Genomic DNA, 15,399 nt, shown 5'->3' on the forward strand with positions numbered 1-15,399 from the left:
TATTCAAGACCCAGCTGGATGCCTGTCTGTGTGACCTACTGTAGGGTACCTGCTTTAGCAGGGGGTTGGACTTGGTGATCTCTTCCCTTCCAACTCCTGCGATTTTGTGATTCTGTGAATCTGAGGCCCTGATGTTAGGATAGAAAATACCAAATTGGCTGTCCACCAGAAACCTCGTGCATTTCTGAGTCTCCTTCCATTACAACAAAAAAATCACTGTTGGATATTTTGATACACTACCTGCAGTAATGGTTACAAAATAAAATTACATTGTGTCTTTATAGTATTATTAATGACAAAAATGGTTCTGTTTCTGCCAAAACTTGTTCTAGCATTTTAGCTTTGACAACACAGAAAAAACATGCAGCTTAAGAATAGTTTCCACACTACTATGGCCTTCTTTGACCCCCCAAAAGATACAAGCTATTCCCATGTACAGTAGTACTGTGGAGCAGAAGTAATAAGAGGTTGCTGCCTTTGTTGGAAGGCTGTGAAAACATGCCAGTAGGTTTTGTTTGGGCCTAAGAAGTTACTTCACGAAAAACAAAGCACTGAACTTTAAAAATGTTTCACATTACTTCAATGACATTTTTGCCAAAGAAGGAGCTCTAAAAACTTCTTCTCTCTTTCCATGGAATTGTGCTGCCCAAGGTTTTTTTGGGAGGATAAGTCTTCAAGATTAACTAGCAAAATGTTGAAGTATCCACATTCATGAGCTTTCAAGAGAAGAAATATGATCGTTTACTAAATGTATGAATGATTTACAGTACAAACTTATGTAATAGCAATTTGTTGCTTTGGAGGACATCAATATAAAGCTACAGTTTGAACACATTTATTAGAACAGGCTGATAAACAGAATGGCCAAAGTTTCATCCATTTGAAACATCTGCTTGGGATGTGGTCCTGCCCTGGAGCACTGTCCAGCCACGATGAGAGGCGATCAACCAGGCTGATGGACGAAAGCCACTGTGTCAAGGAACTTAGTAGAGAACTGGCTCCTTTGTTTGTAACATAAACAATAGGCAGAACTTGGAGCTGCATGCGTTTGTTTCCAATTGGAGTTGTTAAAGAACAAAGAGAGAGAGGAAGAGAGAAGCAAAGGAAAGAGAAATAGCACATCATCCATCCAGTCACTATCAGCAGCATGCTTCTGGTAGGTGCCCTAGATGAAATGACTTTCACATATGTTTTTTTTAGGTCAACACTGACAGTTTGGATTTTGTCAGAGAGCTCACCCAAGCCTAAGAGTGAGTCTTGAAGAAAATACAGAATCATCTGGGAGAGAAACTAAGGAGTGCAGCATTTCTAAGGGCTTCTTGTGTCAGAGCTTCTCGCCGTAAAACCTTTGGACAGAAAAGCTATTCCTCAACCAAACAGTAAGACTGGCAGATATCCTCTGCATGGCAACACTCACAGGAACGCATATTCTGAAAGAGGCCACAATCATCCTGATAATACACAGAATACACAAGAAAATGGAATGCTTAACTAATATAAAGTTGCTTAACTTGTTGCTTAGTACCTCAACTGCAGTACCAATGAAAATGCAGAAGTATCATCATAGTGAATTTATGGAATTATATAACATCTAAACATTTTATTAATCATTTGCAAATACAGAACAAGAACATGCAGAAATCTCAAGTTAATCTACTCTGTAACACAGTGCACTGACAACAGAAAAGCAGTAATCAGGCATAGGTACATTCTGCTCTGCACAATCTATCAGACAATGCACCCATACAACCTTGGGCCCAGAGTGGATATTTAGTGAAGTCATGATTAAGACAGTGAGAGGCAAAAGAGTCTCCAGTCATAAAACTGGACTAAATTTGTAATAGGAAAGGCTGTGCTTACAGCTATACATTACTTTTTATTTGACTTTTTACTCTGAAGTGGAATTGGATACAATTAATTTACCTTGGAAAGGGAAAGTATATTGTTCAAAACATCTATTTCCAATTTTTACATGCTTTTTTTTTTTTAGCCATTTATTGTGTTATAATCATGACTGGATTGCTTGAATTTGTTTCCAGCAAAGGGCAATTCTCACACAGGAAAATCTCATGCAACCACCCAGCACCATCTGTCCCTCCCTTTCCCAAAGATCTCTCATTTGAATACCAACCACCAGTGCCAACAACCAACATTCACGTTTTCAGAAGGTATTTTAAAAACTTTCCTGTAATAAATATCTCACTGATAACTGTATGATGAAAATTTCTTAAAGATCAAAAACAAATAAAGATCAAGTCATACACAGGAGATAAATGAATAACAGGAATACTAACAACACTTTTCACTTGTGATCAAATACCAACATGTGGTTTTCTTACATAGGGCAGAAATTCCATACCCGGACAGGAATAAACAAAATCCAACATGCAAAAATAAAATACTTCCAATTCTAAACTTTTTCAAAACATACTCATGAGCCGATACAGGCACTGACTGCTCTAAAAGAAAGTTCAGAGTATCACTGTGAAAGAAAAAGACTGCTTCTACACGTGTTACTGGTTGTTTTTTCTACACATGCACAATGACAAGCTGCAGCATTCCCTGTCTGTACATTCCTTTCATACTTCCCTTAAAAGTCTGCCACACAAAAACAGTGAGCATGTGAAGCCTTTGACACAAAAAATACACAAATGGTAGGATTTGTTTTGGCCAATATTAGTCCCCTACAATTAAGTCTGGTTCAACAGGCACACTGTCATCCTCCAGTGAAGGAAATGCCGCCCTGGATAAACAGCTGCCATCCCACATTTGGACAGGATCATTTCCTCCCTACTTCTAAGATCAAGTACAACAAATAGCAGAACTAGTTGGAAGTCTGGAAGCAGGGAATTAACATACATTGTTCAATACTGTAATAAGCAAAACCAAAAAACTGAAGTTGTACAACTACTAGAAATAAACAGAAATGCCTGGAAATTGAAGTAATATTTCTTTTACACTTTAAAAAATATAAAGAGGGAAGACATCTAAAATGACATTTTAAATATACTTTTAGAACTTAGTGGAACTGATTAAATGGTTCCATTGTTCTAATAACGATTTTTTGCTTCAGTGTTAGTTACAAGAATAACAACACATTATTATCTTATAATGCCCTGCTATGGAGTAATTATTCCAAAGCATTTATCTGACACAGCAATGTCAGGTCATACTGGATGTTGTGAGCTGATGGTTCTTCTACTTCTAAACATGTTTTATTTCTGTTATTCAGTACAAATGACACTTCTGCCTTAGGAGATGCAGTGCATCCACAATTAAGTTAAAAATAAAACAAAACAAAAGACACACGTTCCTACACCCAAAGGAATCATCCTACATCACAGTGATTCACGATGCCTCTTATATCAACTAACATTAGATCTCTTCTTAGGAAAAGAAACAAACAGTACTCAGTCTCCAACTTTTTTCTTCCAAACCATTATTTGAGATTTATTCCTCCTTTACTTTCCCTGACAGCATTCTTGGGATGACCTGATGAAGAAACCACGTTAAAGCATGAAGACGTGCATTTAATTCTCTCTGCAAAGATAAATTACAGAGAGGGGTTTACATAGCTCAAGGCTAAAAAAAAGAACAACACAAAAGAAACAAAAATAAAAGCAAAGAACAGCTGTCCTTAAACTTTGGCTGCACCACCCCACCCCAAATACTTCTGCAAGCTGTGCAACAAGAACTTTGCTGTCCTGCTGTCAATTTAAAATATTTTCCCTTTACTGACATTTACAAAACCCCTCAAAAATCACAAAAATTGAATTACAGAAGTACTGGTTATCTACTTTAAAACTTCTCATGAGTGCTCGGCTGTCATCATTTGTTTCTGTTATTTTCCAAGTGCTGTGGAAGAACACTGAAGCAGAAATCCATTTTAAAGCAAAATGCAAACGCAGCCTCTGCAGAAAGGCAGTAAGAGTCAGTCAGACATACCAGCCTTACTAATAACCTTTAGCAGTAACATCTTGTGGTAAAACTGCATCACTGACAAATTTAGAATCCAGAATCAGAGCTTAGAAAAGAAGAACAAAAAGACTGCCAAGTGTTTTGTCCTGTCCTGTGACACAGAAAACTGTTATATACATGAGGAACAATCCAAACATTAAAAAGTGATCCAGGTGGAAGAATTGGCATTTTTCAAGATGGAACAGAAACACAACAGAAGTTCTACAAAGCCCTTAAAAAGGCAAAAAGAAAATCTGTACAGCTCAAAGGCCCAAGTACTCTGTACAGGGGATAAGGGTATAGCTGACACAACAGAAATAAAGACAGTTTTGCTTTCTTTGAGGCTTTTCCCAAGACCACCCTGCTCTGCCTGCTGCTGGCTTGCTAATGGCACTTGCAAGGCATGGGCTTTCATGGAATTTCACACAAAGACCCCTGGGCTTCATCGCTGCTCCTTAAATAAATAAACCAGGTAGGCACTGCGCTGGACAAAAACATTCTCAGTGTACCCCAAACTTCCCCCTGTATTTTTCAGATCTCAGCTCTGCAAACAAACGGAGTTGGTGTGACAAGTCAGGGCAGACTGTGAGCCCCGCCGTGCCCTCGCTCCCAGCTACCTGCACTCCCTGGCTCAGGCTGCTGCCAGGCACCCACTGCTCACATTGCTAGGATTCAAACATGCTGGCTCATTCTATCTGCCCGACGCAATAGCCACAGAATACCAAGACACAGCTACCTTAACCCCCCGTGCTACGCCACCCCCAAGTCCAAGTTTCTCTAGGAGTAGTTGGGGGAAAGGGAGGAGGAATCTCATTAAGAAAAACATCTCAGATCTGCATTCATTTGCTTTTCAGGGCTGTATTATCTTTAACATCTCAGAGGATACTCAGCACATTGGTCCATCTCACTTTCTTCTTAATGTCTCCTAAAAGCCTCTTAAAAACCCAACAAGCAACTATCCTGAGAATGCTGCAGGACTCCTCATGCTCTGAGCTCCTGTAACAGCCAAACCACCCATTAGAGCCCAGCTTCCTCCTACCCACTTTGTTGTTTTTTTCCCTCCAGGATAGGGTAACATACTGAACTTGCCAAGCAAGCAGGAAAAGCTACAAACACTCAACTCTGCAGTAAAAACACAAAGCAAACAAACCAGAAGGCCAGTGACGGGCTCCCTCCTTCCTCCTGTTTCTGTACGGTACAAAGCAGCTCCTCTCCCTTCCTCTCCTGCCATGCGAGCACGTCTAGCAGTCTGCTGGTGTGGGAAACAAGAAACAAGCCATGCTCTCTTCCAGGTCTCCCACCTAGTATTTCAGAAACTCAAGCTTCTTAAACAGATCAATCACAATGAGGAAGGGTAAAAATTGGTAATAAAAAAAATATACAAGTGTGAATTCAATGTGTTTGTCAAAAACATTTTTGTGCATGTGAGCTACAAACACGCTGCAATTTCACTACACCGAGGACAGCTTTACAGTTCAGACACTCAGTGGTACTGTATTTATTTCTTCAAAACACAGTAATTTTGGAAAGGGCCCCGAAAGGAACTGGAAGCTCACAGAACCGACAGCACTGTTTCATAACAGCTTGCAAAAAGAATTCAGTCTATTTTTAGATACAGGAAAAGAATGTGGTTACTCTAAAAAAATCTCAGATAACACATTAAATTGGGTTTTATTACTTATAACTGACCATACAAATTGTGCAGCTGATGTGCCAAATCCCTCTCCAGGTGAACTTTACCACATAATTAAATCCTCAAAAGAGAGAAGTCTGTGTGTATACAGAGCATTCACATTTGAATCTTTATTGCAAAACTATTCATCGTGCTGTTATGAAATCTTACTTTTTAATGAATGGTATCTAAATTAATCTCAGACATGCATCCATTTCTAATTATGTGCAATAATCCTTTACGGGGACCAATTCATCTAGACTGCCATCAGTTCAACTAAGAGCACGCTTCGCTCAGAATGAGACCCATCCGTTTTAGGGAGCTGCATAAAATTCCCATTTCTAAATACATTAATGTGTAATCGTATGCTGAAATCCCCCTTAGCAATGCCAACTCCATAGTAAAAACCTTTCCAAAAATCAAGTTCACACCTGTTTCCTTTACTGTTTTCAGCCCATCATCCTCTCTGTTATCACCACCATTTTATTAGCTTTGCATTTAAAAACTGTAGGCATCACAGTCAGAGAGAAGCAAACAGATAAACACTAATATTCTCTTTCCTTTCTGATTCATCATTCTGAATAACCAAACAAAATACATCTCAAAGCTGTTCTTACATCTCTCCATTTTGGAAAGGTGACTTAACAACCCACTCCCCCCACCATTTTCTGGATTTCTCATTGCTGGTATTTTGTTATACCACAGCTACTGAAAGGCAATTCTGTTTGCTTCTACGTGCCTTAGCAGAAATACACTTATAAACCAAAGCACAATGCTCATTTTGACCTTCTTCAATCATGCATGCCACACAGTCCTTGCTCATTTTGAAAGGTTTATCTTTTACTGTGCTTCCTTCAGATAGCATTCAATACAAGATTGTGTCTTTATATGATGAAACATTCAATAAAATATGCTTTATGTAATAATTTCAGCTAACCATGCAGTTTGAGTACATAAAATTAATATCCTTTTTTTTTTTTTAATGTCAAAGCCCAATATCAAAATGGCAAAATATAGCATCTGGATGGTCCTCTGCACACAGCTGAAATGACTGCTGTAAATAACTTGATGAAAATATTATTCTGTTCCAGGTTTAAGCAATTCTTACAATCAAAATTTACCTTGAAATCCAGTCACAAGCAAAACAGACTGGATAATTTAAAACCAACAAAATAATCACAAGGAGGTTATTTTGTGTCAGAAAACTTAAAGTGCATTCAGTGCCTCCAAATATTTCTTTAAAATGAAACAGCTACTTAAAATCATAATCATCTGATTGACAGACAAAATAATTGCTTTAAAAACACTTCTGAGTCATTTTGTCCTTACCTGCAGGCATGAACCATTACTGCATGCAGTGACTGCTCCATTTCCTAGCACAGACTTGAACAAGGATCACATCTATCTCACAGAATGTGACTAATTTGGGAATTTGTGATTCCTGAGCTACTTTGCAAAGGGCACTCCCTTTCCCCATAACAGGACATGAAATGCTTCATCAAGTTACGTTTTCTGTTAATCTCAATTCAAAAGAACCCTCTGTAACTGGAGAATGGTCTCCTGTAACACAACACAAACACTAAATCTTTAAAATGAATTTAGAAATCACGACGCCGTTTGCACAGAAGTGAAAAGGAAGGAGGTCTGCAACCCCAGCACACAAACAGCAGCCTTGCTTGCTGTATTGCCATTTGCATGCTGCAGCCGAGTAGACTTCATTAAAAAAAGCCATCAATAAATCTTTGCAAAAATGCACAAAGCTTAACCAAAACCAGAGGCTCAATTAACACATTACAATCACCAGCATGCAATGCAGAAACGACACGAGCAAACTTAACATGGGAAAGAAAAAAAAAAGCCCTGTGCTGCTGCTTGCAATGCTACACCATTAATTGTTCATGCAAAAGATGTGGCTGTACCTTTCTGAAGAGGACGACTTCTCAGAGTTAACTGACATCAGCAGCTCAATCTTCTGCTTGATTTCTGGAAAAATCAGAAAATATTCACAGCCGAGATTGCCTGCCCTGGCTTTCCAAAGTCTTACAACCAAAGGAGTTTTTTCCTAATCCCTTTTGTTTCAAACGAGGCCACAAGATTCGCAGCACTTCTGTGAAGACCGATTCAATCAGGCTGGGAAGGAAAGAGCTCCGGGGGCATCAGGCCCTGCCGAACTCTGCACATGACTGTTTATGAAAGCAGGAGGAACCATTTCTTTAGGCAGAGGGGTGTTGCCTTTCTTCAGGCAGAGCTGACACACGCACGAGGTGATTCTTATCGCAACGCTTACTAATTGTGGCACAAATTCCAATTTCTGGGGAAAAAAAGAGGACTTGATGATTCACGGCACATAGTATTTCTCCCCTTAATTGCCTAAATGCGGATCGACACCCTCAGAAACATCCATTTCAAAAGCCCTGAAAAATATGGCTCTTTGAATCATTTTTGTCACAAAGAATGAAGTATTAAATCAGTACTTTAATACATGGGGTAGAAATCATAAAGGGAAAATGCTCCACACATCGCGATTTCTTTTTTTAGTGCTCTGTTAAATTTTCTTCAAATCACTTTCAGAACTAGTAGTTAAATTTCCTCCTTTTTTTTTTTCTGGTTTTTTTTTTTTTTTTATAATCTGTTTATTACCACTGTAGCACTAACAACAAAAGAGTAGAAACGTCCACTACAGAACCTGGTGTATGCTATTGCCATAAAAGAGCCGCCCAGTGCCTCTCCAGCACCACAGCATACACAGCAGCTCAGCTCTGGCTATGGGGAAGGCACTCCTGTGCCATCTGTGGCTTCTTCCATGGGATCTTCCAGAAACAATGTACAGAGACAGCTGAAAAATGAATTATGATGAGCAGTATGGTAAAGACGCTTGTGACTAAAACAACCTCAAGGAATAATGCCATGAATGCGAGCATCATTTTAAGACCCTAGAAGAGTTAGAAATAGTGCTCTCACCTATCCTGGGCAACATTAAGACCAAGTTCGGTTGCTCACACTTTTTTTTCACACAAGTAAATTTCTATTATTTGGGATGGGAATTCTAGGATGGGAAGGCTTCAACATGGCTTTTTTTTCTTTCTTTCTTTCTTTCAAAATGTTACAGACACAACAAAGTCTCTGAATTCTCTGAAAACAAAAAAGAGAAACTGGATGTACTTTTCTTAAATAGACATTAAAAAAATTTGTAATGCTGGTTAGGTTCAGCATTCACATGCCCTGCTGGCAGGGCAGCAATGATCAGCACCTGGTCTAAGTGCACACCACTGCTTCTCCCCAAAACACACAGACTGGAGAGGCCTCCACAAATGACCTCAGTTCTCTTGTCATATAATGGTTTGGGTTGGAAAGGACCTCAAAGCCCCCCAGCCCCAACCCCTGCTGTGGGCTGGCTGCCCCCCGCCAGCTCAGCTGCCCATGGCCCCATCCAACCCGGCCCTGAGCACCTCCAGGGACGGGGCACCCACAGCTCTATGGGCAGCTGTACCAGGGCCTCACTGCCCTCTCAGTGAAAAATATCTCCTTGATACCTAATCTAAATCTCACCTATTTTAGCTCAGGCCTGTTCCCCCTTGTCCTATCAAGTACTGTAAGGCCACAGTGAGGTCCTCCTGGAGCCTTCTGCTCTCCATAGTGAACAAGCCCTGCTCCCTCAACCTGTCTTCACAGGAGAGGTGCTGCAGCCCTCTGAGCATCTTTGTGGCCCTCCTCTGGACCCACTCCAACAGCTCTGCATCTGTCTGGAGCAGGAGCTGGCCGGATCCACCTCCAGGCCCCAGCACCTGAAGCCCAGAGCAGCTCCTATTTAGGCCACATGCGTATTTTTATTTTAATACGAATTATTGGCCACCCCAATAACTCTTACGCATCACTAAGAACTACGCTGTAATAAATTAAGACTCCACAGAAATCTTTAACACTTCCTAATTTCTAGCTATATACAATTATACCAGTATTTTAAAACTGATTTTTAGTGCAAATTATGCCACTGCTATTCACCATACAAATTATACAATGCACTGGATACTCTGATAATTATTTCAAAAATTGTTCTAAAGAAACAAAGGAAGGCAGACTCCATAATCTTAGGGTTACTGTAAAGGAGTGTTTTACAGCATCTTTGTGTTTAAACTGCAGTGCAAAAGATGAAACAGATCACACAGTTGTGGTAGGGTGTGAGCAAAAACATTTATTGCAGGGCTCAAATTCAGTGCCAAATATTTACGTGCACTAAAATTCAAAGTGTACTGTAAATGAACAGCTACTCCACCAAGTTTCAGCCTGAATATTGAGAGACCACCTTTCAGACTAAAGCTGAATAGATACTTGAGGCAAAAAACAGCTCTGAGAAATCTCTATTGTCTATCTTGTATTGCCCAGGTTAAAACGAAGTCTACACCACTGTATTTTCCCCCAGCACCCACTGTAACCCTACGCACATAGCATTCTTGTGAAAGCCGTGGTGCAGAACTCACTGTGTCACCTACCAGACCTGAGGCCAGCCCCAGATAGGGCACAGCACCATGACCTCTGTGACTGAAAGAGAATGCCTGTGAGTTCTCAAGTATCTGCCAAAACTACTGACAGGCATTTCTAACATGCACTGCTATAAAACACATACATGCAGAGACTCATACCTGCTCCACAAAAGGCAGGTGGCCCTCCCTCCTACATGTCTCCTCTACTCTGAGCATCCCACTGGCCAGAAATCCTTATTCTTGAACACAACCAAGTGCACAGCAAGAGCCCACCTGCATTCAGAGCATGAATTTTGCTTCCCTTCAACACAGGGCATATCAAGGTTTGGAGATCTGTACTGCATTTCACTATGATCTGATCCACACAGCTGGTAACTTAAGCTTCACACGGCCTCTTTTCTTAAGGACCAGCACAGTCACCATTCCCAATTGATTCTCCTTCTGTTCTGACCCAATAGTGTTCAACAAGAACAGGACACCTCATTACACATTTTGTAACAGACTGGTGTTGTCAGCACTGGAAGCTAATAGCTACTTCTGTGGGAAAGAGAAGATGAAAGGTTTGGACAGCTTTGTTGGAGAAAGCTCACAGCTTTGGGATGTCGTGTTTTCTTATTTTCCAGTATGAATGGAATTGCTGAGGGCTTGAGGGAAGCTCTGTCAGCTTCTTAATGCCTTTCTGGACAGAGATGAAGCTGACAACACAGAGGTGTGAGCTGAAGCTCACTTTGCCTACCACTGATCTTAGACTAAGAACATACCTCAATAATCCAACATGACTTTGTATTGCTTCTGAATTTGTTTAACCCTCGTAAAAATCAAAACCACTGATATAAAGAGATAGTATGAAGACTGGGACTATGGCAAAACAAAATTCAAAGAGCTTGGACTAAAATGATCAGCGGATTCATTACATAAGCAAGCCTCCATATTATCTTCACATAGAACGTATTATTACATTAATGTCTTACTGCTACCAACACTCTAAAAGATATTAAAAAAAAAATCCAAGATGCAAGCTCCTTTGCTGCAAACTTGAAGTCCCTGGATGCTCTAAGAGTTACAAAACATTTTTCTGCACCATTGTTTTAATTTACCTTTTATTCAGTGATAACTAAGATTTATTTCACACAATGATAAGAATTTAACTCAGATGAGACTTCACAGTAAGAATAATTTCTAGTATTACTAATGAGGAGTCCCATTCACTTGTTAACAACATTTCCATTACAACGTTATTTAAATTTAGTGATTTTTTTTCCTTCTCCATCTCTGCCCATCTCTCATGAATTCGAGATGGGATTTGCACCATTTTACGTCTCTGCTATTTGAGATTTTTGCAAGAGAACCATTTCCCCCATGTCTAAAAGCAAATCTGTACCTTTGCACAAGCATACCACACCCCTGAGGAGATGCTGACACACAGCTATCACTCCAGATACAAAACTGATCACAGAGATGATATCACCAGATAAGACAGATAGAAGTCTATTTGAGTTTTATTTCCAACAAAGTGCCTTCTAAACCATGGGAAAAAGACAGCTGCAGAAATAGCAATGTGATCATTTCTGTATTTTGATTATTTCTAAATTACATATCCAGAAATCTGAGCTCTCTTACAGAATTTATTAGAACACACAAATTGCAGCACAAGTCCAAATAAAAAAAATCCCTTTATTAAAAAAAAAAAAAAAGTGGTCTCTATCACCTACTCAGCCAGCCTTCACAGCCAGAAGAATGTGAACTATAGAGATGTTTGGTAAATTTCAAGCTAACTTCAAAAAAAAGAGTCCTACAGCTGAGCAGCTCTTCCTTCAAGGCTCTTGCCTCCAGCCCTTCCAACTTCATGTAGAGCCAACACTCCAACTTTTGTTTAATCCCATCTGCTGTGGCACCAGAAGCAAACACTGGCCTATTCAGGAACCACATCAAGAAGAACAGACCATAATAGTGTGGCTTAAAAACAAAACAAAAAAGATGAAAAATTAGTGAAAATTTGTGCCAGCAAATCCAAAAGCAGCAGATAACAGAAAGAAGCCACAAAATACCAGTTCAGGGAGGGAAACCAGCAGCATTGCAGCTAACCCCTCAGTTGCTCCATACACTTTATCAGCTCACTCTGACTAATTTTACACTGTATAGAGATCAGGTATCAGACAACTGGCTCACATCCAAGCCCTGAGCAAAGCAGATGCACTAAGTCTCTAAAGCCATACTACACAAACTTCAATTGAATGAAAACAAAAACGCTCTGCAATGCCCCAAATGGTTGCATAATCATCTCCTTTTATCAACTTCTTATATTTATTAATCAAAGCAAAGCTATGTACAACCTTTTTTTTTTATCTCCTTCAAGAAGCTCAGGTGGAGGTCATGCATTAGACCAACAAAAAGCATCAGCTAATGCTAAAATGGGGAGGGATTTCCTTTTTGAGAGCAATCAGCTTTCTGTCAGAAAAGGAAAGACAAGAAGCTTGAAGGGGTGGGCTCTACAAAGAAGTGCTGCCAGAATTTTTAAACTCAGGAGGGATTTCTAGGAAAGCATCACGCCAAAGATTGCAAGCATGAAACCTAAACAAAGTTTGCACAAGGAATCTAGAACAACGTCAGAAAGAATCATGGAAGAAATCTTCCCAACAAGCTAAAGAAATGAAGCTATTTATTTCTATGATGTGCATGAAGGAAAAAAAACAAAGTAAGCAATAAAAATATACCCAGTTTTTAATTAATAAGTAGACTCAGTCTCATTCTGTTGATCTACTCTAATCAAAAAATAACTTCAGTGCCTTTCTTTCCATTTCTGCACATACAATAGGACATGAACTGAAGATGCTTTTAGCTTTCCTTCTAAGGTATCTTTAAATATCTCCTTCATCACCAATGTGTCCTCATCTATTCTCTGCTGTCTTTTGCTTCTTTTAGTCATGTTAGAACTACAGCAGCTTGAATCCTACATTTTGCATATGAAAACACTCATCCTTCTGTAATTTGACTGTCTTTACAATGTTAGCGCTAAAATAAACAATCCCACTTCCCAATCCCATAAAGACAGACCTGAAAACATTATGCAAAACAAATCAGACAACATACTCTAAGTAAGTTTTCAATCTGCATTTCACTGGCTGACTGGCAGAGTACAGAGGGTTGTCATTGGCAGCACAGAGTCCAATTGGAGACCTGTAACTCGTAGTGCTCCTCAGGGGCCAGTGCTGGGTTCAGTCTTGTTCAACATCTTCATCAATGACCTTGATGAGGGGATAGTAGCCACCCTCAGCAAGTTTGCTGATGATACAAAATTGGGAGGATTGGCTGACACGCCTGAAGGCTGTGCTGCCATTCAGAGAGACCTGGACAGGCTGGAGAGCTGGGCAGAAAAAAAACAGATGAGGTAAGCAAGTGTAGAGTCATGCTCTACAAGGGATCAAGGGAAGAATAATTGCATGCACAGGTTGGGAGATGACCTGCTGGGGGAGGAGCTCTGCAGAAAGGGACCTGGGTGTCCTGGTGGATGACAGGTTGGCCATGAGCCAGCAGTGTGCCCTTGTGGCCAAGAGGGCCAATAGCTTACTGGGGTGCATTAAAAAGAGCGTGGCCAGCAGGTCGAGGGAGGTGATCCTCCCCCTCTACTCTGCCCTAGTAAGACCTCATCTGGAGTACTGCGTCCAGTTCTGGGCTCCCCAGTACAAAAAAGACAGGGATCTCTTGGAAAGAGTCCAGCGGAGGGCCACGAAGATGGTGAAGGGCCTGGAGCATCTCTCCTATGAGGAAAGGCTGAGTGAACTGGGTCTGTTCAGCCTTGAGAAAAGAAGACTGAGAGGGGACCTGATCCAGGTCTATAAATATCTAAGGTGTGGGGGGCAGAATGGCGAGGATGGACTCTTTTCTGCAGTGTGCAGAGACAGGACAAGGGGAAACGGCCGGAAACTGCAGCATAGGAAGTTCTGCACAAATGTGCGCAAGAACTTCTTTACAGTGAGGTGACGGAGCACTGGAACAGGCTGCCCAGGGAGGTGGTGGAGTCTCTTTCCCTGGAGATGTTCAAGACCCACCTGGACACCTACTTGTACAACCTGGCGTAAGGAACATGCTTTGGCAGGGGGTTGGACTCAATGATCTTTGGAGGTCCCTTCTAACCCCTATGATTCTGTGAACTTTAACTTGATTTTAAGTGGACATAGCCCTCTTTTGAGCTCTGGACGTTGTACAAGTGATGCATTAGACAGTTTACACTGTGGTGATAAATTAAAATTGTCCTGCCAAGACACCAGTTAGCAGGACAAAATCAACAAGTACATGTCTAAACACAGCTTGAGAGATTTGCTCCTTGGCTTCGTTAAGCTAACGTACTTGCAAAGTAAGACATACCTCTACAGAGTGAACTGCTTGAATACCACGGGCTTCTTCGGAAGACAGCACAATCTCAGAGCAAGCCTACATTTAACCAATGAGTGATGAACTAGAAACTGGAGCAGTGCAGAATAACAGCAATTATAATGACTCTAGAACAAATCCTTCTTCCAGGTGTTGCTAAGCCTCCAAAACGAGGGAAAAGATTCGTGCATGTGTCCCAAGGCAGTGCTTGTTATGCTCAGGTGAGTCCGATAGCAGATCACAGACACGAGACCTCCAGTGGTGCTGCTCTATGATGAAACTTCTCTTCCAACAACGTGACATGGCCAGCAAGAATTAGAGGGATCGCCTCAGTGCTTCAGTACTACTGTAACAGGACAAAACTTGCGAAGTATAAAGTGGACATCTTTCCTTCTTGCATCTTTACAAACACTAGAAAGATTTAGTTCACATGGAATTTCAAGACTGTAACTGAAATTCCTAAGCAACTTTCGGAACGTAAAAAGCAGTCTGAAGTGGCAGTGAATACAATGGGACTGAAGCCAGATGCCAGCACTGTCATCCCGCAGACTCTGAGAAGCTAACAGCAAGTTTGTTTGTTACATTCTTAAAGGTGTGAAATCCATACAGTCTTCAGTGAATTTCTGGTTGGTATTTTCTGATCTTATGAACGGAACAAGAGACTCCACTGCAGCAGATAATTCTGTGTGTTCCTTCTGCAGAAGAGGTTCCTGATTTGCATAACCACAGCAATCACGTCATAAAGTTTCATGGGGGTCATCAGGTTCATGCACATTCAGGGATATCTTGGTTTCCAAGATGTCTAGAAGATACATGCTGAGAAGAATACAGAGGTTGCCCAGGCATCCAGAAAAAGCTCAAACATTCCCTTCTTTCACCAGCAGAAATAGCAGTTCTAGCAGTTTAACACTGGAAAAT

At 40.7% G+C, this 15,399-nt stretch overlaps 1 protein-coding gene across 5 annotated transcripts in view; it reads right to left on the reverse strand.

Annotated features, from left to right (window-relative positions):
- The window catches only part of SRPK2 (SRSF protein kinase 2), a 134,115-nt gene that overhangs the window by 79,911 nt on the left and 38,805 nt on the right, over positions 1-15,399 (reverse strand). The window contains exon 1 of one of the 5 annotated variants that reach the window (XM_048942509.1): positions 7,549-7,813. The exons of the other annotated variants lie outside the window; for them this stretch is intronic. Within the exon in view, the coding sequence (XP_048798466.1) occupies positions 7,549-7,586 (38 nt within the window). The 5' untranslated portion in view covers positions 7,587-7,813. Of the gene's footprint in view, positions 1-7,548; positions 7,814-15,399 lie in introns of those variants that run through there. 5 annotated transcript variants of the gene reach the window in all.

The sequence above is a fragment of the Lagopus muta genome, chromosome 1 (assembly GCF_023343835.1).
Source record: "Lagopus muta isolate bLagMut1 chromosome 1, bLagMut1 primary, whole genome shotgun sequence".
Taxonomy (NCBI): Eukaryota; Metazoa; Chordata; class Aves; order Galliformes; family Phasianidae; genus Lagopus; species Lagopus muta.